At 44.3% G+C, this 27,519-nt stretch overlaps 1 protein-coding gene across 3 annotated transcripts in view; it reads left to right on the forward strand.

Annotated features, from left to right (window-relative positions):
- Positions 1–27,519, forward strand: part of LRRC9 (leucine rich repeat containing 9) — a 584,298-nt gene that overhangs the window by 229,616 nt on the left and 327,163 nt on the right. For all 3 annotated transcript variants that reach the window (XM_033952892.1, XM_033952893.1, XM_033952894.1), the window contains exons 14-16: positions 3,596–3,713; positions 3,816–3,948; positions 12,902–13,042. In XM_033952892.1, the coding sequence (XP_033808783.1) occupies positions 3,596–3,713; positions 3,816–3,948; positions 12,902–13,042 (392 nt within the window). The remainder of the gene's footprint in view (positions 1–3,595; positions 3,714–3,815; positions 3,949–12,901; positions 13,043–27,519) is intronic.

The following is a 27,519-nucleotide window of genomic DNA, read 5'->3' on the forward strand; positions in this document are numbered from 1 at the left end:
TAGATTATAGATTTGCCCTTCATGAGAACAGTGCTAGGGCAGAGCATGGGTGGAATCAGGGTGGTCCTACAACTTATCCAGATAGTGGCAGTATTCAGTCCACCATCCGGATACTTGTGTGGATAATTTAACACAAATTGAAAAGCTGTTCCTGAGTTATATGGATAAGTTATTGCTACTATCTGTATAAGTTCTGGTGCTGACTGCCTTTTCTAGGTATTGAGCACCAGCCACCATCGGGATAGTGGCACTGAATATCCAAATATTTTTTGATCACAGCAACCAACATTTTAATGGTGCAATGGGTGTTCTCCGTAGACAGCAGCAGTCACATATTCTCCTCCCCTTCCTCTTTTAGAATTATTTAAGAATGCCATTTCAACATTGTTCATGGCGACTTTAAGCTATTACAGAGGTCTGAGAGGGCCTGTGCAGTAGCAACTAATTGAGAAAGTCTAGGCATATCAAGAAAACCTTTTAGGATTTTTTTAAGCTTTCAAAAAATTGCTTCACATTAGCATCATTAAATAATGCCAGCCACTTGTATGGCTCATTATTCTGTCGTCTATACAAAACACTCATTTCCGGTATGCAGCTTACAGCTAGAGTAACTAGTGTGCACAATTCTTAGCATGTGCTAACACCTTTAACATGTTATTTCACTAGGTCCCATTTTATACAATGGGACCTAGTTTACTAATACTGCTTGTTAGTGATGTTAGCACATGTTAACACAATGTAATGTAATGTAATGTAATTTATTTCTTATATACCGCTACATCCGTTAGGTTCTAAGCGGTTTACAGAAAATATACATTAAGATTAGAAATAAGAAAGGTACTTGAAAAATTCCCTTACTGTCCCGAAGGCTCACAATCTAACTAAAGTACCTGGAGGGTAATAGAGAAGTGAAAAGTAGAGTTAGAGGAAAAATAAAAATAAAATAAACATTTTAACAAGACAGCATTGATCTAAATACTTTGGAAGGTAGAAGAGAGGAGAGAAAGGAATAGAAGCAGAAGGGGGAGCCGTTGAACAGTAGAATTCTGGAGAAATTTAAATGATAGAAATAGAACAAAACAAAGACAAAAGGCAAAACAATAGATAAGATTAAAGATAAATCATAAGCTGGAAAGAAAAATAAAATAAAACTTTGTCTTCAATCCACGGTTTCAGCGTCAGTGATGAAGTGGAGCAAGTAAGTTTAGGAGGAGCGATTGACGTTTCCAGAAAGGGCTTCTTCAGGGAAGAGACTTGGCAGACAGTCCCAGGATGCCTATGTCTTCTCCCCTGCGATGTTCTCCCATCCATGCATTCCCTCCCAGACACACTGCCCGTGCCCCAGCCGCTCCAAGGAGGCTGCCCCAGATGAGGCCCACGTTGAATGCAGGATTCTCTCCTCTGCGGGAAAGCCGCCCGGAGCCGACAGTCGATCTTCTTAGCGGATTGCATGGGGGGAAGAGTTCACACTCTTGGTAGGATCGGGTCTGTGTGCTCTCGGTGGTTGTGGCTGGTCTCGTTGCTGCTTAGGTGTAAAAGCAGTTGATCTCCACTGCTGCTGATATTTAAAAGCAGGCAGATTGATCTCTCCAATGGACTGCAGGGGGAGGAGTTCACACTCCTGGCAGGATCGGGTCTGTGGGCTCTTGGTGGTTGCGGTAGGTCTCGCTGCTGCTTGTATGTAAAAGCAGTTGTTTTTCTACTGCTGCTAATATTTAAAGCAGGTAGATTGATCTCTTAAACGGGATATAGAGGGAGGAGCTCACATGCCTGGTTGGATTGGGGCAAGGGCTCCTATTATAGGCAGCTGGTCTTGCTGCTACTTAGGTGTTAAAGCAGTTGATCTTCCTAGCGGACTGCAGGAGGTGTGGAGCTCACACTCCTGTCATGATCTGGTCTATGGGCTCTTGGTAGTTGCGGTTGGTCCCAATGCTGCTTAGGTGTAAAAGCAGTTGTTCTCCCACTGCTGCTGATATTTAAAAGCAGGTAGATTGATCTATCCAATGGAATGCTGGGGGAAGATCTTATATGTCTGGCTGGATCGTGGCAAAGGGTTCCCGGTAGTGGCGGCTGGTCCTATTGCTGCTTATGTGTAAAAACAGTTGATCTTCTTATCGAATTGTAGGGGGGGCGGATCTCACATTCCTGGCAGGTTCGGGTCTGTGGGTTCTTGGTGGTTGCGGATGGACCCGCTGCTGCTTAGGTGTAAAAGCAGTTGTTTTCCCAATGCTGCTGATATTTAAAAGCAGGCAGATTGATCTTTCCATCAAATTGTATGGTGAAGAGCATACACGTCTGGCTGGATTGGGACAAAAGCTCTCGATCGTGGCGGCTGGTCTTGGTGCTGCTTAGGTGTAAAATCAGTTGATCTCCTACTTCTGATAATATTTAAAAGCAAGCATATTGATTTTTCCAACGGAATGCTGGGGGAAGAGCTTACTTGTCTGGCTGGATCAGGGCAAAGGGTTCTCAGTAGTGGTGGCTGGTCCTGTTGCTGCTTGGGTGTAAAAAACAGTTGATCTTCCTAGTGGACTGCAGGGGGAGGTGGAGCTCACACTCTTGGCTGGATCGGGTCTGTGTGCTCTTGGTAGTTGCGGATAGTTCCGATGCTGCTGAGGTGTAAAAGCAGTTGATTTCCCACTGTTGCTGATATTTAAAAGCAGGTAGATTGATCTCTCCAATGGACTGCAGAGGGAGGAGCTCACATGCCTGGCTGGATCGGGGCAAAGGGCTCTTGGTAGTGGTGGCTGGTCCTGCTGCTGCTTAGGTGTAAAAGCAGTTGATTTTCCTAGCGAACTGCAGGGAGAGTGGAGCTCATATTTTTGCAGGACCGGGACTGTGGGTTTTTGGTGGGTTGGTCCCGTTGCTGCTTAGGTGTAAAAGCAATTGATCTCCCACTGCTGCTGATATTTAAAAGCAGGCAGATTGTCCAGGGAGAGGAGCTCTGCACTCAAACTGCCATCCTCCTCGCCTCCAAGTTCCGGAATAGCACAATAGCACACAGTTACCTATGCAGCAATGAGTACACTACAATGTGCTATCATTAGTTTACCAGACATTGTATCAATTGGTTCCTTTCTGGTTTGAAACTCTGTGGGAAGTCTATAGGCCGCTAAACAGTCTTGAGATCAGAAGGTGGCATGAAACTAATAGCAAGAATGGAAGAGGGAGTGAAGTACGTGACCACAAAATCAAGAATGTTTTCCATTGCAGGGGTGGCCCTTTGGAATAAGTTGCTAGGACACCTGAGACTATACTCTGACTGTTTCAGTTTCAAAAAACTGTTAAAAACCAAGTTGTTTGTAGATGCTATTACAACCTAAGACATGCGTGCATTCTATGATACCAGGACCCTCTGTAGTGCCTGTTGAAGTTCATAACGAGCAGTTCTATAATTATTTATGTAATGAAGACTGTATGTTGAGAGTGAGTTGAAATTTGTTAGGCATTAAAATGTACTTACAAATGTTATTTTAATGGAAACTGTTTAGAGTATAGGCGGTATATAAATTTTTTAAATAAATAAATACCTAATCTGTTAGTTTTCTATTTAATAAGAAAAATATTTATGTGTTTTTGAAATTTTTATTTTAAGAACCTACCGCAGGATGTTGGAATACCTTTTCTATGTATTTGACCCAAAAGTACCAGTTGGGAATAAAGAACTTCTTCAAGTGCTTGAGGATGGTTTCAAGGAAAGTGGAAAGGGCAAGGTAACCTGACATTTTAAAAACCCAATGTTTTAATAGCTCACATTTACTAGGATATACAGTGGGAATATTTAACTTATTAAATATATTATTTTATCTTTGCAGCAATATGATTGTGGTGATGCTGTTATGCTTTCTAATAGTTTAAGCCTTTGTGAAGTTCCCAGAATAGAATATTTGCAACAACAAGAAAAGATTAAGGAAAAAGACAAACGTGATCCTGAATCCTATAGATATGGTAATGTAATATTAAAGAAACTTTTAAATATCACTGAATGTTACCGTTCCATCTGTATACAGTAGGTTAAAACTGATTTATATGCTTTAAAATCACTTTTGCTGAATAAAAGATTGCCAGGACAGTCTATCACTGAATATATACTATATTTTTATTTGGCTTCTATTCTTCACTGTATATAAACCTTCAATTAGTAGAATTAATGAGCATGGAAATTTCAAAGATATACTTGAATGGTAGACAATTACAAGTTGGGTAAATATTAAATAAAATATGCCTTTTACTTGATGTTGAGAAGCTCCTTACTTGAATGCTATATCAAATTATAATACAGTAATCTCATTTCTTGTAAAGACTGTTCTAGTGCAATGTATATAGTGGTTCGACTGTTCTAGTGCAATGTGTCTAGTGGTCCTAAAATGATAAGGTTCTGTATCCCAACTCACAAGTTGCTTGCAGAAAACTGTCAATCATGTTTTCAACTCCACCTTCTTCCCAGGGAGCTCCTATCCACTCAGTTTGTTTTCTGCAGGTAAATTGCTCAGAAGTGCTTCTGATCTGATCTGCAGTTTTATTATTTTTTCTCAGTGTTCATTTGGAAGCTTGGTGCCCAGAGGTTCCCTCTGCCTGGGAAAAGATGCAGACCCACGCCACAGAGGTCTGCTGATAGCAGGATTAGCCCTTAGGGCAGGGGTGTCAAAGTCCCTCCTCGAGGGCCGCAATCCAGTCAGGTTTTCAGGATTTCCCCCAATGAATATGCATGAGATCTATTTGCATGCACTGCTTTCATTGTATGCTAATAGATCTCATGCATATTCATTGGGGAAATTCTGAAAACCCAACTGGATTGCAGCCCTCGAGGAGGGACTTTGACACACCTGCCTTAGGGACACCTAGCTAGCCAGCCTGCTTGCATAGCTGCTCACCACTCTGATATAGTCAGGAGTTTGAGCACAGGCTGTTTGGTTTCTTCTGGGCTTGTGGTACCCCCCCCCCCCTCTTTGCACGGTTTTCTGGGGATTGAGGCTCAGTACGTCCTTGGTCCGATTGGTAGCCAGAAGAGAAGGTTCATCCAACGTATCTGTAAGGTAGAGTTCTTTATTTGTTCCAGCTGAAATCATATGCTGAGGCAGGTAGGCAGGCAGGCAGGCACCACATGGCACAGTGAGAAAGGTTATTATAGCCTATGGGGAAAATTGGGCTGTCGATTTTTTAGATGGTCTGGTCTCAGATTGATGCAGACTGCTTGGTCCTGGACATTGTCCGGGAGGGGTACAAAATCGAGTTCTGTGCCCCCTACCAGACTGCCTTGTGGATTCTCTGGCTGACTAGCTGGAGAGAGCCCTTAAAGTTTGGGCTATGGTACAAAGGCTACTGGCTCTTCTGGCCATAGAGCTGGTCACAGATGCAGACTTGGGCTTGAGCAAATACTCCTTATATTTCATCATGTCAAAGAAAGGCTAAGACAACTGGAGGCTTATTCTAGACCTCAAGTCAGTCAATGTGGCACTGAATGTACTGCACTTCTGCACAGATACTGTTCGGTTGGTCGTAGCGGCAGTGGAACCATGGGGAATTTCTCACCTCCTTTGATCTGACGGAGGCCTGTCTTCATGTTCCCATCTTCCCGGCCTACAGGAGGTACCTGTAATTTCATGTGCATGAGCAGCATTTCCAGTTCTCTGCTCTCCTATTTGGCCTGGCCATGCTTTTACCAAGGTGATGGTGGTGGTGGCAGTGCACCTTTTCAAAAACTGGGATTCAGGTGCACCCATATTTGGATGATTGGCTAACAAGAGCTCTGTCCAAAGAGGAAGGTGAGCTGGCAGTTTCGAGAGTGGTGCAACTCCTCCAAGAGTTGGGCTGGATAGTCAGCTTCAAGAAGAGTTAGTTGGAACCAACTCAGCACTTGGGAGTACCTGGGAGTCTTGTTTGACATAGCCCTTGGCTAAGTGTTTCTTCCAGAGTCATGCAGACTGAAGCTCCAGAAGCAGATTTTGGAGCTACTATAGAGGCCGGTTCCCACAGCATTGCAGGTCCTGGGGTCAATGGCAGTGACCACAGAGGTGATTCCTTGGGCCAGGACACATATGAGACCCCTCCAATAATCTCTCCTCTCTTCACTGGTCCCCTCAGACGGACTCACTTCAACAGCTGCTTCCCTGGCTACCTCCAGCAAAGAGCAGCCTATGGTGGTGGCTGAGGTCAGCTTCCCTTTCCAGTGGCATGTATCTTCACATCTCCTCCTGGGAGATACTAACAACTGATGCTAGCCTTTACAGTTGGGGGGGGGGGTCATTGGAACAGACACTCAGTCTAGGGTGTTGGACTTCGGCTCAGCAGAAATGGTCCATAAATCGCCTGGAGTTCAGAGCCTTTCGGCTAGTGCTTCAGGCACCAGAGAAATCTTTGGAAGGTAAAGCAGTCAAAGTCTTCTTGGACAATGTGACAGCGGTAGCATTTGTCAACAGTCAAGGAGACACCAAGAGCGCCCAGTTATGCCTAGAAACTCAACTCCTCTTCCACTTGCAGGCTATCTTGGCTGCACACGTAGCAGGAGTAGAAAATGTGCAGACTCTCAATCCGGGGGAATGATCACTGTCTCCACAAGGGTTTGACACCATAGTTTGGCAGTGGAGGCCTCTAAAGATGGATCTGATGACCTCACCGGTGAATACCAAGATGCCTCATTTTTACAGTCGAAGATATGAACTGAGAAGCGACGGATTGGATGCATTAGTTCAACCATGGCCGCAGACAGAGCTCTTGTACCATGTTTCTTCCATGGCCTCTGCTTGGTCAAGTCATTCGCAATATTGCAAACCATCCAGGATTGGTGGTCCTAGTAGTGCCCGATTGGCCTCGCAGACCATGATATGTGGACCTGGTCCATCTCCAGAGGGTTGAAGGCCTCAGACTCTTGGTCCAAGTGGAACTTCTCACTCAGGGACTTAAGGTATGGTTCTTGAGCGGATGGCCCTAATGAGCAAGGGTAATTCAGATGTGGTCATCACCACATTGCTTAGAGATAAGAAGTCATTGACAGTGGCAGCCTGTGCTAAAGCCTGAAAGTCCTTTCACCAGTGGTATGCGGAGAAGGATGTAGAGCCTTCACGAGATTAGATTTCGGTAGTCCTGGACTTCTTGCAGGAGGGGCTTCAGAAAGGGCTGTCAGTAGGATCCCTAAAAGTACAGATAGCAGGCCTTTCCTGTTTCCAAGCTCAGGAGGAAAGAGGCTTCTTGGCTTCTTACTTAGATGTCACCCAGTTCATTAAAAAGGCTCTGCGGTTGTGCCCTCTGGTGTATTCCTCTTTCCCTATCTGGAAACTTGACATCATTTTGCAAAGTCTCAATACAGCTGGAGACTTCCCTTTTGGGTATGGAAACAAAGGCAGAAGGATTGGAATCATTATGGGTTAAATTACCAGGAAGGAATGATTTTGATATAAAATTGGGACTGTACTATCGTCCACCTGGACAAATGGAAGCAAATGACAAAGAACTGGCAGCAGAATTGAGGCGGGAATGCAAAAACGGAAACGTGATGGTAATAGGGGATTTTAACTACCCCGGGATAGACTGGCGTATTGGAAACTCGAACTGTGCGAGGGAAACAGAATTCCTAGAGGCTGTGAGGGACTGCTTTATGGAACAGCTCGTCAAGGAACCAATGAGAGGGATTGCCACTCTTGACCTAATCCTCAACGGGCCAGGGGGACCTGCAAAGGAAGTGGAAGTAGTAGGACCACTATGAAACAGCGATCACAACATGATCCAATACAAATTAGAAGTAGGAACATCAAAAGGGAAGAGAACCACAGTGATAACGCTCAACTTCAAGAAAGGGAACTATGATGCTATGAGAGTAATGGTGAGAAATAAACTCAGAAACAACTCATGGAAAACAGAGACCGTAGAGCAAGCCTGGTCCCTATTCAAGGGCACGGTGCAAGAAGCACAACATATGCACATCCCCAGATTTAGAAAAGGGTGCAAAAAAAACGAACAAAAGACCCAGTATGGATAACCAATGAAGTGAAGAAAGCGATAGGAGACAAGAAAAAATCGTTCCGGAAATGGCAAAAGGACCAAACTGGGGAAAACTGGAAGGAACACAGGAAATGCCAAAAAGAATGTCATCGAGTGGTTAGGAGAGCGAAAAGGGAATACGAAGAAGACTGGCCAGGGAGGCAAAAAATTTCAAATCGTTCTTCAAATACGTTAAAGTAAGCAACCGGCGAGGGAGGAAGTAGGACTGTTGGATGATGGAGATAGAAAGGGAGTGATAAAGGAGGAAAAAGAGGTAGCTAATAAATTAAACAAGTTCTTCTCGTCAGTCTTCACAAGAGAGGACACATCCAGTGTACCAGAACCCGAAGAGATCTTCAATGGAGACCAAGAAGAAAAACTGTCGACAATAGAGGTGAGCCATGAGGATGTCCTCCAACAGATAGATAGATTGAAAAGCGACAAATCACCAGACCCGGATGGAATACACCCAAGGGTACTAAAAGAATAAGAAACGAAATAGCGGAAATACTCCAACGAGTTTGCAACCTATCCTTGAAAACTGTCGAGATCCCGGAGGACTGGAAGATAGCAAATGTTACACCTATCTTTAAAAAGGGATCGAGAGGTGACCCGGGAAACTACAGGCCGGTAAGTTTGACATCGATTCCGGGCAAGATGGTAAAAGCACTGATAAAGGACAGCATCTGTGAGCACATTGAAAAAAATGGACTAATGAAAGCGAGCCAACATGGCTTCTGCAAAGGAAGATCGTGCCAAACAAACTTACTGCACTTTTTTGAGGGGGTAAACAGCCAGATGGACAAAGGGGAACCCAAAGACATCATTTATCTTGACTTCCAAAAAGCCTTTGACAAGATACCCCATGAGCGGCTTCTTAGGAAGCTGTGGAACCACGGGTGGAAGGGGATGTACACAGATGCATCACCAGTGGGGTGCTGCAGGGCTCGGTGCTCTTCAACATATTTATAAATGATATGGACATAGGTACGACAAGTGAGGTGATTAAATTTGCGAACGATACGAAGTTATTCAGAATAGTGAAGACGCAGGGGAATTGCAAAGATCTGCAATGTGACATAATCAGGCTTGAGGAATGGGCATTGACATGGCAGATGAGGTTCAATGTGGACAAGTGTAAAGTGATGCATGTTGGTAACAATGCACGAATACAGGATGTCCGGGGCGGCACTTGGAGAGACCTCCCAGGAAAAGAACTTGGGAGTTCTGATCGACAAGTTGATGAAACCGTCCGCACAATTGGCGGCGGCGGCGAAAAGAGCAAACAGAATGCTAGGAATGATAAAGAAGGGGATCATGAACAGAACGGAGAAGGTTATCATGCCGCTGTACCGGGCCATGGTGCACCCTCACCTGGAGTACTATGTCCAGCACTGGTCGCCATACATGAAGAAAGACACGGTACTACTCGAAAGGGTCCAGAGAAGAGCGACGAAGATGGTTAAGGGGTTGAAGGAGCTGCCGTACAGCGAAAGAATAGAGAAACTGGGCCTCTTCTCCCTCGAACAGAGGAGATTGAGAGGGCACATGCTTGAAACATTCAAGGTACTGAAAGGGATAGACTTAGTAGATAAGGACAGGTTGTTCACCCTCTCCAAGGTAAAGAGAATGAGAGGACACTCTCTAAATTTAAAAGGGGATAGATTCTGTACAAACGTAAGAAAGTTCTTCTTCACCCAGAGAGTGGTAGAAAACTGGAATGCTCTTCCAGAATCTGTCATAGAGGAAAACACTCTCCAGGGATTCAAGACAAAGTTTTCCAAGTTCCTGCTAAATAAGGACGTACACTGGTAGGGCTAGTCTCAGGGCACTGGTCTTTGACCAGAGGGGCGCTACCATGAGCGGACTGCTGGACCACTGGTCTGACCCAGCAACAGCAATTCTTATGTTCTTAAATCTAAATAATCTAAAAACCTAAAAAAGGCAAATAATTTTGTTTAAATCTTGTTTAAATAGTTGCCAAAAAACACAGGATCCCAATGCACCAATTTTCTCATAAGAATGCTAAACCAAAAAGATGCATCTTAACTGTTGATCTGAATTTTACAAAGGACGAATCAAAAATGTTATGTTTTATAATTGTTTCCACTATTTTACCTAGCACTGAACTCAAGTTTACCAGTTTGTAATTTCCCGATCTCCTCTGGAATCTTTTTAAAAAATCAACATAACATTGGCCACCTTCCAAACTTCAGGTACTACAGATGACTTCAGTGACAGGTTACAGATCACTAACAGCAAATCAGTAATTTCATGTTTGAATTCTTTCAGTACCCTGGGATGTATACCATCCGGTACAGGTGATTTATTACTCTTTAACTTGTCAATTTGGCTTGGTGCATCTTACAGGTTCATCGAGATTTCTTTCAGTTCCACCGTATCATCACCCATGAAAACCATTTCTGGTTCAGGTAGATCTCTTACATCTTCTTCCATAAAGACTGAAGCAAAGAAATAATTCATGGCCTTATCATCCCTGAGTGCCCCTTTTGCACCTTGATCATCCAACAGTTCCATGGATTCCCTCACTGGTTTTCTGCTTCTGATATACCTATAAAAAATGGTTACTATGAGGTTTTGCCTCTTTTGCAAATTTCTCTTCAAATTAATGCTTTGCATCTAACTTGCCAGTGCTTATGTCTCATTTTATTTTCTTCATTTGGATCCTTTTTCCATTCTTTAAAGGATGTATTTTTTGGCTCTAAAGCCAAAAAAGCAGAAGACAGGCAAAACCCCATCCTGTGAATGGGATTAGCCTGCCTTAGAATCAGTCTGGATTTAAAGAATCCTCTGTCTGAGGAGCTGAGAGGATATTTATTGTGGCACCGCCGTTGCCGCTTTACACAATGGCCCCGGTCAGCGCCCAGAACAGCCGACGTCCTACGTGCTTCCAGTAGAGGCTGGAAGTCCTGCTGGTTACTCAATCATTCAGGAAACATCAAAGAGTCAGGAACCAAGATGTTCAAACAAAAAATAAAGTCTTAATTTATTGACTTCACAAAACCTTGCAAAGCAACAAACCAAAACAAGGGAAAACCAGGGTCCAACTCTCTGCAGTGAAAGACAATCCAGAGCAATCAAACCAAAAAAAAACTGCAGGTGAATGTACACGATGAAGGCAGTCTTTATTGTGACAAATAAATCTTTTGAATAAAAACCTTTTACCAGGTAAGGGACCCAACACGGTCCGTGTTTCGGACTAACCTTCGTCAGGGGTCCAATAGTTGACGCGCTGAAAAGACCGCCGGAGTGAGTGGGTCCCTTACCTGGTAAAAGGTTTTTATTCAAAAGATTTATTTGTCACAATAAAGACTGCCTTCATCGTGTACATTCACCTGCAGTTTTTTTTTGGTTTGATTGTTCACAAAACCTTGAACAGGTTTTAGTCCATTCATTCCATGAACCAAAAAAACCCCAAATAGGAACAAAAACTGGGTTGCAAAAAACAAACACCCCACACTTCCCGTTCAGGATCACAGGTAAGTAGTTCCTTAATTTGCCATAAATCAATCCTAATGTGTCTGCCTTAATAAGCAAGCAGAAATAAGGTAATGACACTTTCTTTGCAAAATGAAAGCCTTGCACCCAGGCCTTGATTGAAGCAGACCTGGTCCCAACCAACTCAGCAGTAGTTGGTGGGGGAGGGGAGTAGCCGAATCCACTAATTTAAACTCTGTATTAAACAGAATGCCAAAAAGGCCCCACAATCCCTCCCAAGAATCTTATGTGGATTCTCCCCACAATCTAACACCCCTTTGCACAAAGTCCAAATTACTGGTTTCCCTTAAAGTTCAAAGGCAAACACAAAAAACAAAATTATTCAGTAAAATAAACTGAGTTAAAAGTTTTCAACTTCAGGCACCTTGCAGTGAGCCCAGCACTGCTCACTGGCTTCACACAGGTGCTAACAGGTTCCAAAAACCAAACTAAAAGTTCAACAACTTAAGCACAACAAACACAGGCATTGCACTTAACTTTCCTCCATGGCACAAGGTTCTGTATCCATGCAAGAGTCCCCAAATTCCATGGACTCCGGTTCAGCTAACTGGTTGGCCTCAGAGACAGGGGCTGCTTCCAGCATTTCAACATCCAGGCAATGCTGAGGTTCAGGAGAGCTATCCTGACAACCTCCTTCCTGGGCTGACCCAGGGCAGACTGACTGCTTCCTCCTCAGTGCTGCCTCAAGAGCACTGAGGCGACCACGCCCTGTTCTCTGAGGGGGCAGAGCAACCTGCCTAGGTTTCCTAGTGTTTCTCATTAAACCCTGCAGCTGTGTGTTAGCTGAGCTAGTATAATCAGGCTGAGGAGTTTCAAAGGGGAATGCAGAGTTTTCCTTATTACTGGAGTCTAGCCTGTCACACTGGTTGGCCCTCTTTAAGGCCAGGCTAGGTTTAGGCAGAGCCTTCCCTGGCACAAGCCGAGCTTTAGGGCTAGGGTTGTAACATTATAAAATATATATAGAATGCATAGGAGAATCTGAAGATCATACAGTCTAGGTTATTTTCTTCCTGATAGCAGGACATGTGGGTAGCTATAAGCTCTATATATGGTTACTGTTGGCTGCACAAGTTTGATTACTATGTTTGTTACAGAGCAGAACAGAATTGTAGTGTCGGGTATTTTTCCCAGTTTCCCTCCAGTTCCCTCCTTCCAGTTATGTCATTTATTTCTGTGCTACTTGATTGCTTTTGTATGAACTGAGGAGGTAGGAGCAGCTCCCTGGAAGGATGCAAACATTCGTGACAGTTTTCTGCTAGCAACTTGCAAGTTGGAATATAAAACCCTGTTGTTTCAGGACCACTAGACACATCTACAAGAAAGAAGATTACCAAGGTATGAACCTAATCTTTTTTTAGATTTATCATGCTTTTATTTCAATTGATTTAATCTTTTTTCAATTTAGGAAAGGTGATAATTGCAAAAGTTTTTCTTGGACATAGTATTCAAGCTTGTGGAAAAGAGCCTATCAGACAAATTGACTACCTTACAGCTAATTCAGTTTTCAGACCTCGAAAAACTAAAAGTAGTATGTGTGTCAACAATGGTAAGTAAATCTTTCGTTTATTTTTTTGAGTTATATAGAATATTCATTGATTATTTGTTCTGTTTATCCTTAAATGTGCATTTGAACTGCATTTTTATTGGTCTAACTTTAAACATCTGTGGCTAGCTTTCAAGAGTTATTCTATGTTCATTGGTTCTGTGAAGAAACAGTTGTACTAGATTTAAATTAGGTCTTAGGCTGCCTGCATATACCATTATATCAGTAATATAAACCACATTATCCATAGACAAGCAGGCACTATATTCTCACATGTGGGTGACGTCATCCATGGAGCCCCGGTACGGACAGTGAAAAGTGTAGTATCACTTTAAGCTTTAGCAGGCTTTTAGACTGCCCACACCATGCATGCGTGAGTGCCTTCAGGCCTGATGCCAGCTCACAAGGTGGTCAGTTTTTCGTTTTCTGCGAAGTGAAGAAGACTTATCTCTTGCTACTCCATCAAGTTGCCTTCCCATTTATTTTTTATAAATCTTTTTCAAGTATTTCAAGTTTCTTTCTGTTCTACAACCTTTTTTTTTTTTTAAACAAGCAAAGAGAAAAGTAGAATGGAAAAGAAATTTTACACTTTCTTCAGGCTTCTTTCAATGTTTAGTGACCTTCACACAAATTTACATCTTTACTTCCTCCTTGATCATCGATGGATTTTTGGCCTTGTTTCTACTCCACCCCAGCTTATCCTCTCCGACTGTATCTGATTCCGGGGCTATAGATTAGAAGAAGAAGACAACATCAAAAATTATCTTCTCTCAATTCTTTATTTTAACATACAGGTCTGGAGTCAGACTTCCAGCGACTGGGACTTGCTGATACTGGTAGACATCAATACCTTTGTCTACTTGCTTCAGTGGCATATTAGCATCGAGTCTATTTGATGCATGCTTTCTGTAACCAATGTCTCAACCACAGATGAATCGCAGTGGACAGTGCGCTGCCAATTAAGCATCTAATCCATTTGATGCATGGCTTTCTGGGCAATATAGGTTGTCATTTCTGAAGCGCATTGCCTTTTTAGGCACTCACGCTTCAACGCCTTTGGCACCGTCGATACCACTTGATATTATATGGTCATGGTGCCTCCTCATCTTCGATGAACATTGATACAGATTGTGTAACTTTCAATACCACTTAATGATATATGGTGTTGGTGCCTCCTCTTTATGCGGAACTGATCCATCTAACAACGGTACCTTCTCCAGGCCTTCTTGCATTGTAGCATTGATGATCATTGAGCTTTAATGCAGTATTTTCTTGCAGTAGCAAATTTTTCTTCAGTACTGCGGTGTCTAAACTGATGGTACCTGTCCTGGATCCAAGAATTTGGCTGTATATTGTCGAAAAATACTTCCACATCAACACTGGTGCTCTCCTGTGCAGGTTGTGTCTCCTATTGGGCGTGCATCCTCTTTGAGGTCTCCCACCCCTCGACAACCTGCGGCACCGTTTATACCCGCTCAGTCTCAGGTATTGGTGCAGGATATTTGTTCCAGGTTCGCTGACTTTATCTTAGGACAAGCAGACAGTATATTCTCACATGTGGGTGATGTCATCCACAGAGCCTGGTACAAACAGTGAAAAGTGCACTGGCACTTTAAGAAATCCAAAGCTTTCAGACTGCCTGCTACCACACATGTGCAAGTGCTTTCCACCTGATGAGGGCTCGCGGTACCTCAGTTCTTCATTTTCCATGGAGCGAAAATGTTGAGTTTCTGTTAGCCTCATGTATTTTCTGCGTGCCTTCCCTGCGAGTACTTTTTTCTTCATTTATTCTTCGGTCCTTTTTTATTTTAATTTCGTAACAAAAAAAAGAATATATTTTCTTTTCCCTTAGTTTTTTTCTCCCTTTTTCCTCTTGAGGTTGGGGATCGACCATTATATTTGACAGTTTTTCTATTGTCTTTTAAAATTGAGTTTCATTTAGCCGATCAAGTTCCTGTCCATGTCGAAACTGCTGACGGGATTTAAGTAGTGCTGTCAGTGTCAGCGATATATTTCTTAGCTGGTGTATTCAGTGTTTGGGGCCTGAACACTGCGTAGATTCCTGTATTCTTTGTTCCACTCTTCAAAAGCATTCACTTAAACCTTGGAAGATTCAACAGGAGAAATTGTTCGGTCCTAGCATGCCTGATAAATCTTTGTCGTCGGTACCATCAATTTCTGCATTGGCTTTAGCGTTGATATCGGAATCCGGGAAACCTGTTAAGAAGCTATCTACTTCCAAACCAGCATTGCAGGCCTCCTCGGCATCGAGTCCCTCAATTCAGGCCAAGTCTCCACATCGATGCTCTCCTTTTGTATCGGAGTTATCTTTCATGGGGCATGCATCTTCTTTGAGGTCTCCAACTCCTAGACGACCTGCAGAACCATTGATACCGTCTCAGGTATCGGTATAGGATGTTCGAGCCCAGGTCGATGACTTCTTGTGCAGAGAGTTTAGTAGTATATTTAAATTAATCTTCGTGCCAGTGTCAGCACTGACCTTATTGGTACCAACCCAACCTGAATGTAGTTCTCATGGGGCACAGAATACCTCTTCGAAGACTGCTTCTAAACTTCATTCTACTTCGCATCAACGTTCTCTGAGTCATCGTCGATGTTCATCTATAGAGCATCGGTCTGTTTCTAGAGGACATCGACACTCTTGATCCAAGCGTCAGCGATCATCGTCTTCAGAACATCAAAGTATCAATACACCTAAACACAGAGATTCTGCTTCAAGGCATCGACATTCTTCATCTCATTGAGATTCTGCATCGATGCATTAGAGATCATTTTTGGACCATCGGGACAATTCATCAAAACATCGATGTTCTTTATCTAAAAACGTCAATGTTTTCATACAAAGTACTCTTCTTTGAAGCATTCATTGAGGTACCAGCATTCTTTTTCATCAATATCATCAGCTTGGTAATGACATAAAGAATCCATGAATTTAGATCAGGACTAGGACTTAATGTCAAATCAAAGTGGTTCAGAGTGGTGGTGGGGGCAGATGTATCAGCTCCTGAATCTTATGGAATACTTTCTGAACCATCTCCCCCACCACCTAGGAGAAGATCTCCTCCGGAAAGTCTCTCTTTTACCAAGTACATCAGACAATTGGGAAAAGATCTTCCGATAAAATTAGAAGCAGATATAGAGCCTAGAGCTGAATTGTTGAATGTTTTAGATTATGATGACAAAACAAAGAGAAATCCAACAGGTCTGCAGTGAAGGTGAACACAATAAACAAAAGAAGGACTGCAGAATGGAATGTACAAGGTTCAGGAATGTTTATTAAAAGTCTATGGGCTCCTTTTATCAAGCAACGCTAGCGGTTTAATGTGCGTAATACCACGCGCTAAACCGCTGGCTGCGCTAGCCGCTAACGCCTCCCTTGAGCAGGCGGTAGTTTTTGGGCCAGTGCCGGGGTTAACGTGTGATGAAAAGTTGCACGCTTTAACACTGCTAGCGCGGCTTGATTAAAGGAGCCCTATATAAAATTGTAATCCAAAGTAGTGACTGACATATACATGGAGTACGGACTCAACACGGTCCGTGTTTTGGAGAAATACTCCTTCCTCAGGGGTCCGAAATGTCCAATGTGTCACAATGTAGTCATGTGGTGCACAGCATAGGTGTTAAAAATAACTAAAATGTTTGAGTTGAAGGCGAAACTTCTTCTGGGCAAATGCAGTGTGTTTGCCCGGAAGAAGTTTCAACTTTGACTCACACACATTTAGTATTTTTAACACCTATGTTGTGCATAATCTAGATCCACCATCAGAATCATTCTAAATGACCCGGAGATCATAAAAAATTTTTTTTTCTTAATTGATGACCTTGTGTGATCTCTGGCTATAACCATTTCCTAATAGTCTAGCAGGGTAATTTTATTTCTTGCTTTTACCTAGAAAAAAAGAGTTCGGGGCTGCTGCGTAGGAGCAGAGTGGTTGGTCTGTTTGACTTTTTTCTACCATTATGCTTCTATATTTCTGTAGGAAATATTGTAGTATGCATTTCGTATGGCATAGATGGCCTGTTTTTAGATGCTGTTTCTACTTTGTATTCCAGCACTATGCCTCAATTGTTAGTTAATGGCTGCGTATCTTCTGATATCATGCTGCACCGAGGTACTGGACAGGGCTGTCCATTTCCCCCCCCTTCTCTATGTTTTATTCCTTGATCCTTTATTGAGAGAAATACATGTGAACCCTAAGATTGAAGGGGTTAGGCTTGGAGGCTGTGAATTTAAGATATCAGCTTTTACTGATGACCTTATGGTCCATATTACCAACCCGGTCCAATCTTTGCAGATATTGTTTATTTATTTTTATTTTATTGGTGGAAAGTTTTGTGGAATATGGTGATTTATCCTAGGACAAGCAGGCAGTATATTCTCACGTGTGGGTGACATCATCCATGGAGCCTGGTATGGATAGTGCAAAAGTATACTGTCACTTTAAACTTTTTGAAAGTCTCAAGACTGCCCATACCATGCATATGCTGGTGCCTTCCCAAGAATATCTGCCTACTGTTCTCGGATAACACCTAATACAGGGTAAGTAACCGTGCTTTTTCTGGGTACAAATTAGATTGACTTAAATCTGAAGCCCTTTCTTCAACCACTACAGATAAGGCTTGGTGTGGGGAGATGCTTTTCCCTTATGGTGGACGGATGCATCATTTCGGTACTTTGGCATTATCCTTTCTACATCAATTTCTTCTGTTTACTCTTTAAATGTTTCAAGGTTGTTGCGACTTACAAAACATTGACTAGAAGACCACGTGATGTGCTGAGTCGAGCAGGACGCGCTCTGCTTGAGCTCCGGGACCCCGGGTTCCTTTTCACTCTGCCTACCTCTTCTCCTGCCGCTTTTGATGCATTGAGTCCGAGACCTTAGTTCTGGTGATGCATGGATAAATTTTTGATGTCTGGTACCCTGACTATGAGCGGCAAATCGACTCTCACCGCCAGAGATCGAGAGCTGAGAGCCCTGCGAACGGACCCCAAGATGGCGGTGGCGGACTTGGGTTCCGCGCTCCCTTTGTCGGAAGATCATATTGCGACATTGTCTGCTTCGGTGGTGCAGGCTTCGGACTCTCGCTTCGAGCAGTTATCTGGTCAGCTAACTTCTCTTGAATCTCTCCTGATGGAAACCATCCGCCGCACTGCTGAATTGGAGTCGCGAGTGGCACACGTGGAGACCGCGCACTCCGCCTCAGCAGCCGACTTTGCGTCTCTAAAAGAACAGATCTTGCGCCAGGTGGACAAAATTGAAGATCTGGAGAACTGATTGAGGCGGGACAACCTGCATCTGGTCGGTCTCCCGGAGGCAGTGCCGGATTCTCGCCTGCTTTCCACCCTAGAGGCCTGGCTTCAGGCGGAGTTGCCGCTCCCTGCCGGTATGGGGCCTTTGAGGCTGGATCGAGCTCACTGCCTTGGAAGGCACGCCGACGATCCTGCTAGAGCTCGTGTTACCATCTTTAAAGTTCATAATTCGGCTCACAAGGCGGAACTCATGCGACACTATAGGCAAAAACATAACACTCTTGCCTATGAAGGGGTTCCCATCCACATGTTTCAAGACTACTCCCCTGCACTACAGGAGCGACGGCGCTGTTTTTCCCATGTGTACTCTGCTCTCTATGACAGAAAACAGCGTTTCCAACTGCTCTACCCCGCGCTGTTGAAGATTTGGACAGCCACCGGATGGAAGAGCTACACCTCGGCGGAAGATGCCCAAGCTTATCTGGATGCCCTTCCGGGGGAGTCTGGCCCTTCTTCAGCCCCCTGATGTTCAGGGCTTTGTTTCTGCTGATCTCTCGTGGTTTCACTCCTTTGGATGGCTTCTTGGCCCTTAGTTGGTCTTTGGCTCCCTGGCGAGAGCTGTTTCTTCCTTCCCTGTGACTGGTTGGGAGCCGGGGAGTTGCTGTGTGACCTAGTGTCAGCGGTCCTTTTGGATACTGTCCCCTTGTTGCTTGGCGATTTGGTGGAGTGTGGACTTCCTTCGCCTCCTGGAGCCTTTACTGGACTGACTTGCTCAGGGATTTATTGTTTTGGAGTGTCTGTGGTGTGCTTGTGGGTCTTTTGGTTGAGTTGGGGGGTGTTTTCTGGGAAAGTATTGCTGGGGGTTTGCTCCTCTTGGGGGGAGGGCTTCATTCCTGGCGTACCTGATGTTCCCTTTGTGTGTCTGAAGTGGTTTTGGCCTTTACGGTCCTGGGTTTGTATGCTTGGCTCGTGTGTGTGTGTAGCTTTTGGGGGAGGCCTGTGCTGAGGGTCTCAGGATGGAGTTTGACTGGGCTTCCTGGTGGGCTCCACTGCTCTCTGGAGGTTCCGGGAGATGCTGAGCTTTAGTCTCCCTTTTTTGTTCTGCTTTAGTTGAGATTCTGGGCTCACTTGACTGGGTCGTTGGCTGAGTGAGTGGTGTGTTTGGTTTGTGGCGTGGGTGCGGTAGAGTTTTTGTTTTCTGCATGCTTCTGATAATGTGTGTTTGGGATGGGTGGGGTTGGGGGGCCCGGGGGCCCTGTTCACATCATAGCGTGGCTCCCTCTCTGTTCCATGTTTGTGGGATGGGATGTATGCCTGTGTTTGGGTTTTGGGGGGGATTGATTGGGGAGGGTGTGGGTGGTATTTGGGTGGGAGCGGGTTGGGTTTTTGGGGGTGGGGGGTTCTCCTTCAGTATGGGGGTTCAGTTTCTTGGGATTTTGCTTTGCTTTTGTTTGATGTTTCAGGCTGTACCATATGTTGGGCAACTCTGCTCTGGGGGATGGCTGGGCTCCTGGGGTGGTATTTTACTTTTTCTTCTTTCTTCACTGCTTCTCCTCTTTCCTGATTTTCTGCCCAGAGTACTCCATTTAGACTTACCTCTTGGAATGTTGGGGGCATTACTTCACCGGTCAAGCGGTCCAAAATCTTAGCTGCTTTGCAGCGTTATCATTCGGATATTGCTGACTGATGCAGAACATCTGAAGTTGGGCTGTTCCTGGGTGGGGGAAGTATATTTTGCCTCTTCTCAGGGCCGACATGGGGACATTGCTGTGTTGGTTCGTAAATCCTTTCCTCTTAGTGTGCAGATTCTTGATAAGGCTGTTGATGGTAGATCTTTGCTTCTGCGTTTGACCTTGGGGGATCAATCCTACCTTTTACTTGTGGTCTACGGCCCTAACACGTCGGAATCAGCTTTTATGCAAAGGTTGACTCGTCTTTGTTCTTGTTTTTCTGGGGATCCACTTATCATATTGGGGGACTTTAATTTGGTTATGGATCCCACTTTGGACAAATCTGGCTTCCCTACTGCCTCTCTGGGGCTAAGGGTCATCTCCTTACTGATTTTTGTGATACTCTTTCAGTGGTGGACCCTTGACGTCTTTTTCATCCTGAAGTTCGTGACTATACTCACCTTTCTCGGGCCCTTAATACCTGGTATCGGATAGACCATATTTTTCTCTCTTCAACTCTATTTTCTTCGGTTATCTCGGCCGAGATTGGTCCCCTGAATATTTCTGACCATACCCCTATTTGGGTAGATGTTCATCTGGATGCTGGGTATCTCAGGGCGCCCTTCTGGCGCTTTCCGTTCTATCTTGCTCAAGATAAAGAATTTCAAACCTTTTTGCAGGCCCAATGGGAGGACTATGCTAATAATAATGCACCACATATGGATGATCCTATTTTGTTTTGGGAGGCTGCTAAGACTGTGATTCGGGGACATATCATATATTTCTTGAGCGCTCGTAACAAACGTATCCACAGCTGTATCATTACCTTAGAACGGGCCTTACGTGTAGCTAAGCGGTTTTTTCATTTGAATCCCTCAAGGGAGGCTCGAGAACGTTACTTGTCTACTCAAGAAGCTCTTAATTCGCTACTTCATTCTCGTTCTCAAAAATGGGCGGCTTACTATAACCATCGCTTCCAACGTTTTGGAAACAAGCCTGGGCGCCTTATGGCACGTTTGGTGAGGGTTGAGACCTGCAAGAAACCGATCTTGTCTCTTCGGGCCCCGGGTGGGGGTACAGTGACTAATCTGGCGGACATCTCTGCTGTCCTTTTTGATTTTTTTCATCAATTATATGAGGCGCCCGCTGCGGTCTCTCCGGATTTGCTGACTGACTATCTTACGTCTTTGGGCCTTCCTCTTCTGTCGGAAGCTGTAGTGTTGTCTCTTAATAGACCGTTTAGGGCAGCGGAATTGGAGTCCGCTATCAAAGCTCTTCGCTCAGGTAAGGCCCTGGGTCCGGATGGCTTTTCGAGCGACTTCTATTGCCTTCTTTCTTCCCATATCTGTGGTCCCTTGCTGGCTTACTTCAATACTGCTATTGCTCAGGGCTCGTTTCCGCGCTATGCTAACGAGGCCCTTATCACTTTATTACTGAAGCCTGGTAAGGAGACCGATGACCCGGGTTCTTATCGTCCTATCTCTTTGATCAACGTAGATCTCAAGCTCCTCTCTCGCATGTTGACCGATCGCCTCGCTCCGCATCTTCCTACGCTTATTCATGAGGACCAGGTTGGGTTTGTCCGCAGACGTCAATCGGTTTGTAATGTGCGTAAAGTTCTCTTTGCTTTAGCCCATTGTCAATCCCACCGCATTCCAGCTTTGTTTGTCAGTCTGGATGCCTCTACAGCATTTGATAGTGTCCTCTGGTCTTTTTTGTTTCGCTCCTTGGAACATGTCGGCTTGGGTGGCTTTTATCTTGATGCAGTGCGTTCTCTCTATTGTAATCCGAGGGCTTCTCTTTTGATTAATGGGACCCAAACGGATTCCTTCCCCATATTTCAGGGTACTCGGCAGGGCTGACCCCTTTCCCCCTTACTTTTTCTAATTTCACTGGAATCGTTGCTCTGCACTCTTAAGGGGTTTGCTGCTGTACAGGGCCTTAGTGTCGCTGGGTAAAGTTAAAGACTCTAGCATTTGCAGATGATTTGTTCTTGATCCTCACCAGGCCTGAGGACTCCTTGCCAACGGTGTTGGATCTTATTTCTGAATTTGGCTTTTATTCTAGTCTTTCTCTTAATCTGGATAAGTCCTTTGCTTTGCCTTCATCCCCTGAATTGCGCAAAACGTGGAGAGGTGTATTTCCCCTTCGTTGGGCTGATTCTGCCTTGAAATATTTAGGAGTCCTCCTTCTTTTCGACTTATCTACTCTGTATCGTTTGAATGTGGAGCCTTTGTTCCAGGCCCTTCAGAACAAACTGCAGCTTTGGGGAACTCTCCCCTTTTCGCTTTTGGGTCGTGTGCATCTGTATAATATGCTCATTGTCCCATGCTGGTTATATGTTTTTCAGGTCCTTCCTCTTTATCTGACTGCTCGGGATGAACACCGATTGGAATGTTTGGTTCAACAATTTTTTTGGATGGGGAAGCTGCCCCGCCTGCCTTATAAACGGGCGGCAGCTCCGTGGTACAAGGGCAGACTGGGTTTGTTGAACCTTCGTTATCTGGCTGTTGGATGTGGTATGCGCCACATCAATGATTTTTTCAGGGGGACTTCTGTATTCACTAATACTTTTTTGGAACTTTCTTGTTTTCATCTTACTCACTTTAGTGCTTATCTTCACTCCATTCCTTCCCCTTTGCCTGAGTCTCTCTCTAAAAAGGTGCTCCATTGTCCTTTGCGGAAGGTTTGGCACTGGGTCTGTAAATTTCACTCTCTCTCTGTTTCTGTAACTCCTTTTCTGCCTATTCATTTCAATCATTCCTTTTTACCTGGGCTTGATGGGTTGAGTTTTGCTCGGTGGGAAACAAGGGGCATTCATTATGTGTTTCACTTGGTTGATGATGATGGGAAAATTAAGTCCTATGCATGGCTGCGAGATGAATTTGGTCTCCCGCCCTCTGACTACTTTGCCTATATGCAAGTTCACCATTACCTTTCTTCTTTACCCTTTAATTCTTTGCAGGCTTCTTGCCAAGAGCTGTTGTCCACGGCATTTACCATTGGTTCCCAACTTTCTGTTCCCCTTAAATTCCATCATCGCCATTTGAAGGATGAGTCCCCCATGTTTGATTACACTGCCTTAGGGGAGGCTTGGGCCCGTGACCTTGCAGTTGAATTGCCTGATTATGTGTTTCTGAGGTTGTTCGTAGGTTGCCTGCCTTTCGAAAATATACTACTTTTTTGGAGCAACGCTATAAGTTGATCTTCCGCTTATATATTTCTCCTAGGAGGGCGTGTGTCTCTGGTTTTCGTGAGACTGCTGATTGTCTCCACTGCCAGGCTCCTGATGTGGGCCTGGGTCATATGTTTTGGACTTGCCCTCACATTCAGACTTTTTGGAATGCAGTTTTTGTATTTATGGAGCCTATTTGGAACATCACGATTCAACGCTCACCTTTGTTCTTGTTTGGAGCTGTTCCCCATTATTACCCTCGTACAAAGGGGGTGGCTGCTTTCCTTAAGTGGACTGTCCTCATTGCCCTGAAATGTATTTTGTTGAAATGGCTGGAGGGCGATGCACCAGATTACTCCATTTGGCGTTGCCGGATGATTACCGGTACTCTCTTGATGTGGGAGCGGCGAGATGTACAGGACTTTTCCTCTCTCCCGGGCCGTACATTTCAACGTGTTTGGGAACCATTTTGGACTACTTTGACTCCTGTGGCTCGCAGCCGTTTGCTCAACTGTTGATTCTGTGTTTTTGTTACATTTGTAGTACCTGGTATGCCTGTTTCTCTGATAATTTTCTTTATGCTATTGTTGTATTTCGGAGGAGGACCCAAGGGGGGTTGTTCTGGGGGTGTTGGGTTGGGGTGGGGCGGTTTGGAGGGGGATGGGGTGGGATTTTGGTTTTGTAATATCAAAACGTTGAGCATGTCTGAAGTTTGCTTTGTATCTTTGCTGTTTTTCATGAGCTCAATAAAATATATTTGAACACAAAACATTGACTAACTAATTGGTCCTTTTTGCCCTTATCACTTTTGGGAAGAATTAACATAATAAAAATGAGATTATGCCCAAGGTGGCTATATGCCATTGAAACCCTACCTCTTTTTCTATGGTGCTCAGATGTGCATGAGCGGACTGCTGGGCACGATGGACCATTGGTCTGACCTAACAGCGGCAATTCTTATGTTCTTAAATGGCCACTCTGTCTAATTTTTTCTCTATATTTCAACGCTTTTCTGCAGGATAGTGCTGCCTTATTACAGCAGCCTTCCCCTTCTCCTTACAATCTGCAGTTTCAAGACCAGCAATGCCCTGAATGTGTAGACCACCCTACTAGCCCAAATGTGTATGTTCCTGCAACTGACTCAGTCCACCAAGACCAAGACTCCTCACACCTCTATTTGTGATTCTCCACTGTGCACTGCCAATTTGTCTCCAAGGTGGTTTCAGCCTGCAGATTCCCCTTTCCAACAAGACCCTACTTCTCACACGGATACACCTCAGCTCGTGGAACAAGGAAAATAATATTCTTATCCTAAATTTTAACAAAAAGTATCCACTTTACTTAGTCTTAACCAAGCTTCTGCAAAACCAGGAAAGAAGGATTTTCAAGCAATTCTTCAGTCCTGCAAAGCTCCTTCGAAAGAGTTTATAACTTTACCAGTCTACCAAGTGTTACAAGTTTTTCAGCTTGAAAACTGGCAAAAGCCATATTCTGTTTCTACAGCATCTAGACGTTTAGAATAGAAATAAAAATGCAAAAAGCGCCTGGGCATGATCTTACCCAATTGCAACACAATTCTTTGGTTTCTGAATCAGCTATTAAAAAGGCTAAAGCATTAAAAAAACAATACCACACTCTACCAGTTAAAGACTATCGTTTACTGGATTCTCTGGGGCAAAAGGTCTACCAAGGCGCAATGCTAGCGTCCAAAGAAATAGCTCATCAGCTTCAGATCCTTCATTTTCATCACTCCATTTTACAACAACTGGAGACAGCCTCACTGGATGAATTCTCTACTCTACACATTGCCCTTCAGGAATCAACATACCATCTTATCAAAACTAACTATGATACTTATGATATGATGTCTCGTACTACAGCCATAGCAATTGCATCTCGTACAACATGGCTTAAAGCATCAGACATCAGGGAAGATCTCCATAATAGATTGGCAGATGCTTCCTCCTTAGGACATAGGGCTCCTTTTACTAAGGTGTGTTAGCGTTTTTAGTGTGCCCTGAAGATTAGCGCGCGCAAACCCTGCACTAAATGAAAAATACTAATGCAAGCTCTATGGAGGCATTAGCATCTAGCATGCGCGGCATTGTAGTGCTAGCGCACCTTAGTAAAAGGAGCCCTAAGTCTTTTCAGTGAGAAAGTCAAGGATATAGTATCGCAACTCAAAGAAGATTCTTCAACTATACATGAGCTTTCAGCTTTCTCTTCAGATCAATCTCAGCAATTTTGCCATCCCTCTCTCTCATCCTATCGTAGAGCCCACCACCAGCAATTCTTCCAGCAGTACTATCCACGTAGATGCTTTGTTCCTTACAATAGACCTGCTTTACACAGATCACAAGGTTCTTCTTATCAGCAAAAGTCACGTTCAAAGGATAGAAAACAATCAGCTACATCCCAGCTTCTTCCACTTAAGCCTAATCCTGGTTTTTGACCAGTTACCAGGGGGGAGGGGCGGCTAACTAAATTTTTCTCAGCATGGCAGCGAATTACAAAGGACAAATGGGTCCTAACCATCTCAAGCGTACTCCCTCAACTTCCTCTCTCACTATCCAACCACCCATCCTCCTCCACCGTCCATCACGCCTCCTCAACACATTCCACAACTTTCAGAGGAGATATCTCTTCTTTTTCAATCCAGTACCATCGAAGAAGTACAACACTATCAAACAAATCTAGGGTTCTGTTCCAGATTTTTTCTGATCCCAAAGAAGACTCAGGGCCTCCGTTCTATTCTTGACCTTCGCCCACTAAATGCCTACCTTGAAAGAGAAAAGTTCAGAATGATTTCCCTTCTAGCCATTCTACCGCTCCTCAGAAAAAATGTCTGGTTAGCTGCCCTGGACTTCAAGGATGCCTACACCCACAGCCCTATTCATCACACTCACTGGAAATTCCTTTGTTTCAAATTCCTCAACAACCACTATCAATACAAGGTCTTGTCTTTTGGCCTTTCTTCAGCGCCTCAGGTCTTCACAAAGTGTCTAGCTGTAGTAGCTGCCTATCTGCAGAGGCACAATCATGCAATGTTTCCTTACCTAGACGACTGGCTTCTCATAGTGCATTCCGAGGAACTGTTGCGACACATGATCCAATTCATGGTGCAAACCTTGCAAGTTCTCAGTTTTCTCATCAACTTCAAAAAGTCACAACTCATACCAGTTTGCTTCCTCTTATATATTGAAGCAGACATCAACACTATTACAGTGAAGGCTTATCTACTAGAAGATCGACATCAGACCATCATCAGGTTGGTCTCCCATCTCAGGCAGTCATCTTGCACCACAGCAAGAAACATCTTATGCCTCCTGGGTCATATGGCTGTATCTCTATCGCTGGTGCCCCATGCAAGACTCCACATGCATCCTCTCCAAGTTGCACTGGAATCAGCATGTACAACCACTTTCGAAAAACATTCCCCTTCCAGCGTACATCAAATCTTCAGTTCTATGGTGGACTCAATCCATTTCCCTAAAAGAGGGCTGCCCACTCGAACCTCTTCCTCCTCAACTCACCATCACTACGGATGCTTCTACCAAGGGCAGGAGAGCACATTTGGACCAAATTCATACTCAAGGTCAATGGACATTAGCAGAGACACGTCTTCACACAAACCCCTTAGAACTTCGAGCAATCTACTATGCTCTTTAAGCTTTCAGTTCTTGGATTCGCAATCATCAGATTCTAATTCCAACAGATAATCAAGTTGCGATGTTCTATGTGAACAAACAAGGGGGATCTGGATCCCTCTTCCTTTGCAGAGAAGCTTACCGTCTCGGGACCTTTGTGCTATCTCTTCACATAGACTTGCATGCAATTAACATTCCAGGAGAAGACAGTATCATTGCAGATTCACTCAGCAGGAAACTCGACCCACACGAGTGGACTTTAAGCCTAGTTGCACGTCATCTGTTCCAGCTTTGGGGAACCCCGCTGATAGACTTGTTTGCTACTCAAGAAAATGCACAATGCCAAAGATTTTGTTCTATATGCCCAGCTCTACAGGCCATCACAAGAGGTGCATTTTCCATTCCATGGAGCCGTCTATTTATGCCTTCCCTCCAGTTCCTCTCATTTCCAGGGTCCTTCAGAAGGCCCTAAAGGACAGAGTTCACTTAATCCTCATTGCTCCCTGTTGGCCCAGACAGATGTGGTATCCACTACTCCAGGACCTTCTCAGTGCTCCGCCACTTCCTTTGGGTCATCTTTCTTCTCTATTTTCACAACACAATGAGCATCTGCTACATCCCAACCTTCACAGCCTCAACCTCACAGTGTGGAAATTGAGACCTCCATCTTAGACAGTATTCCAGTCTCCCAATTCGTAAAGACTGTACTTCTAGCA

Source organism: Geotrypetes seraphini, chromosome 7 (assembly GCF_902459505.1).
Source record: "Geotrypetes seraphini chromosome 7, aGeoSer1.1, whole genome shotgun sequence".
Classification (NCBI taxonomy): domain Eukaryota; kingdom Metazoa; phylum Chordata; class Amphibia; order Gymnophiona; family Dermophiidae; genus Geotrypetes; species Geotrypetes seraphini.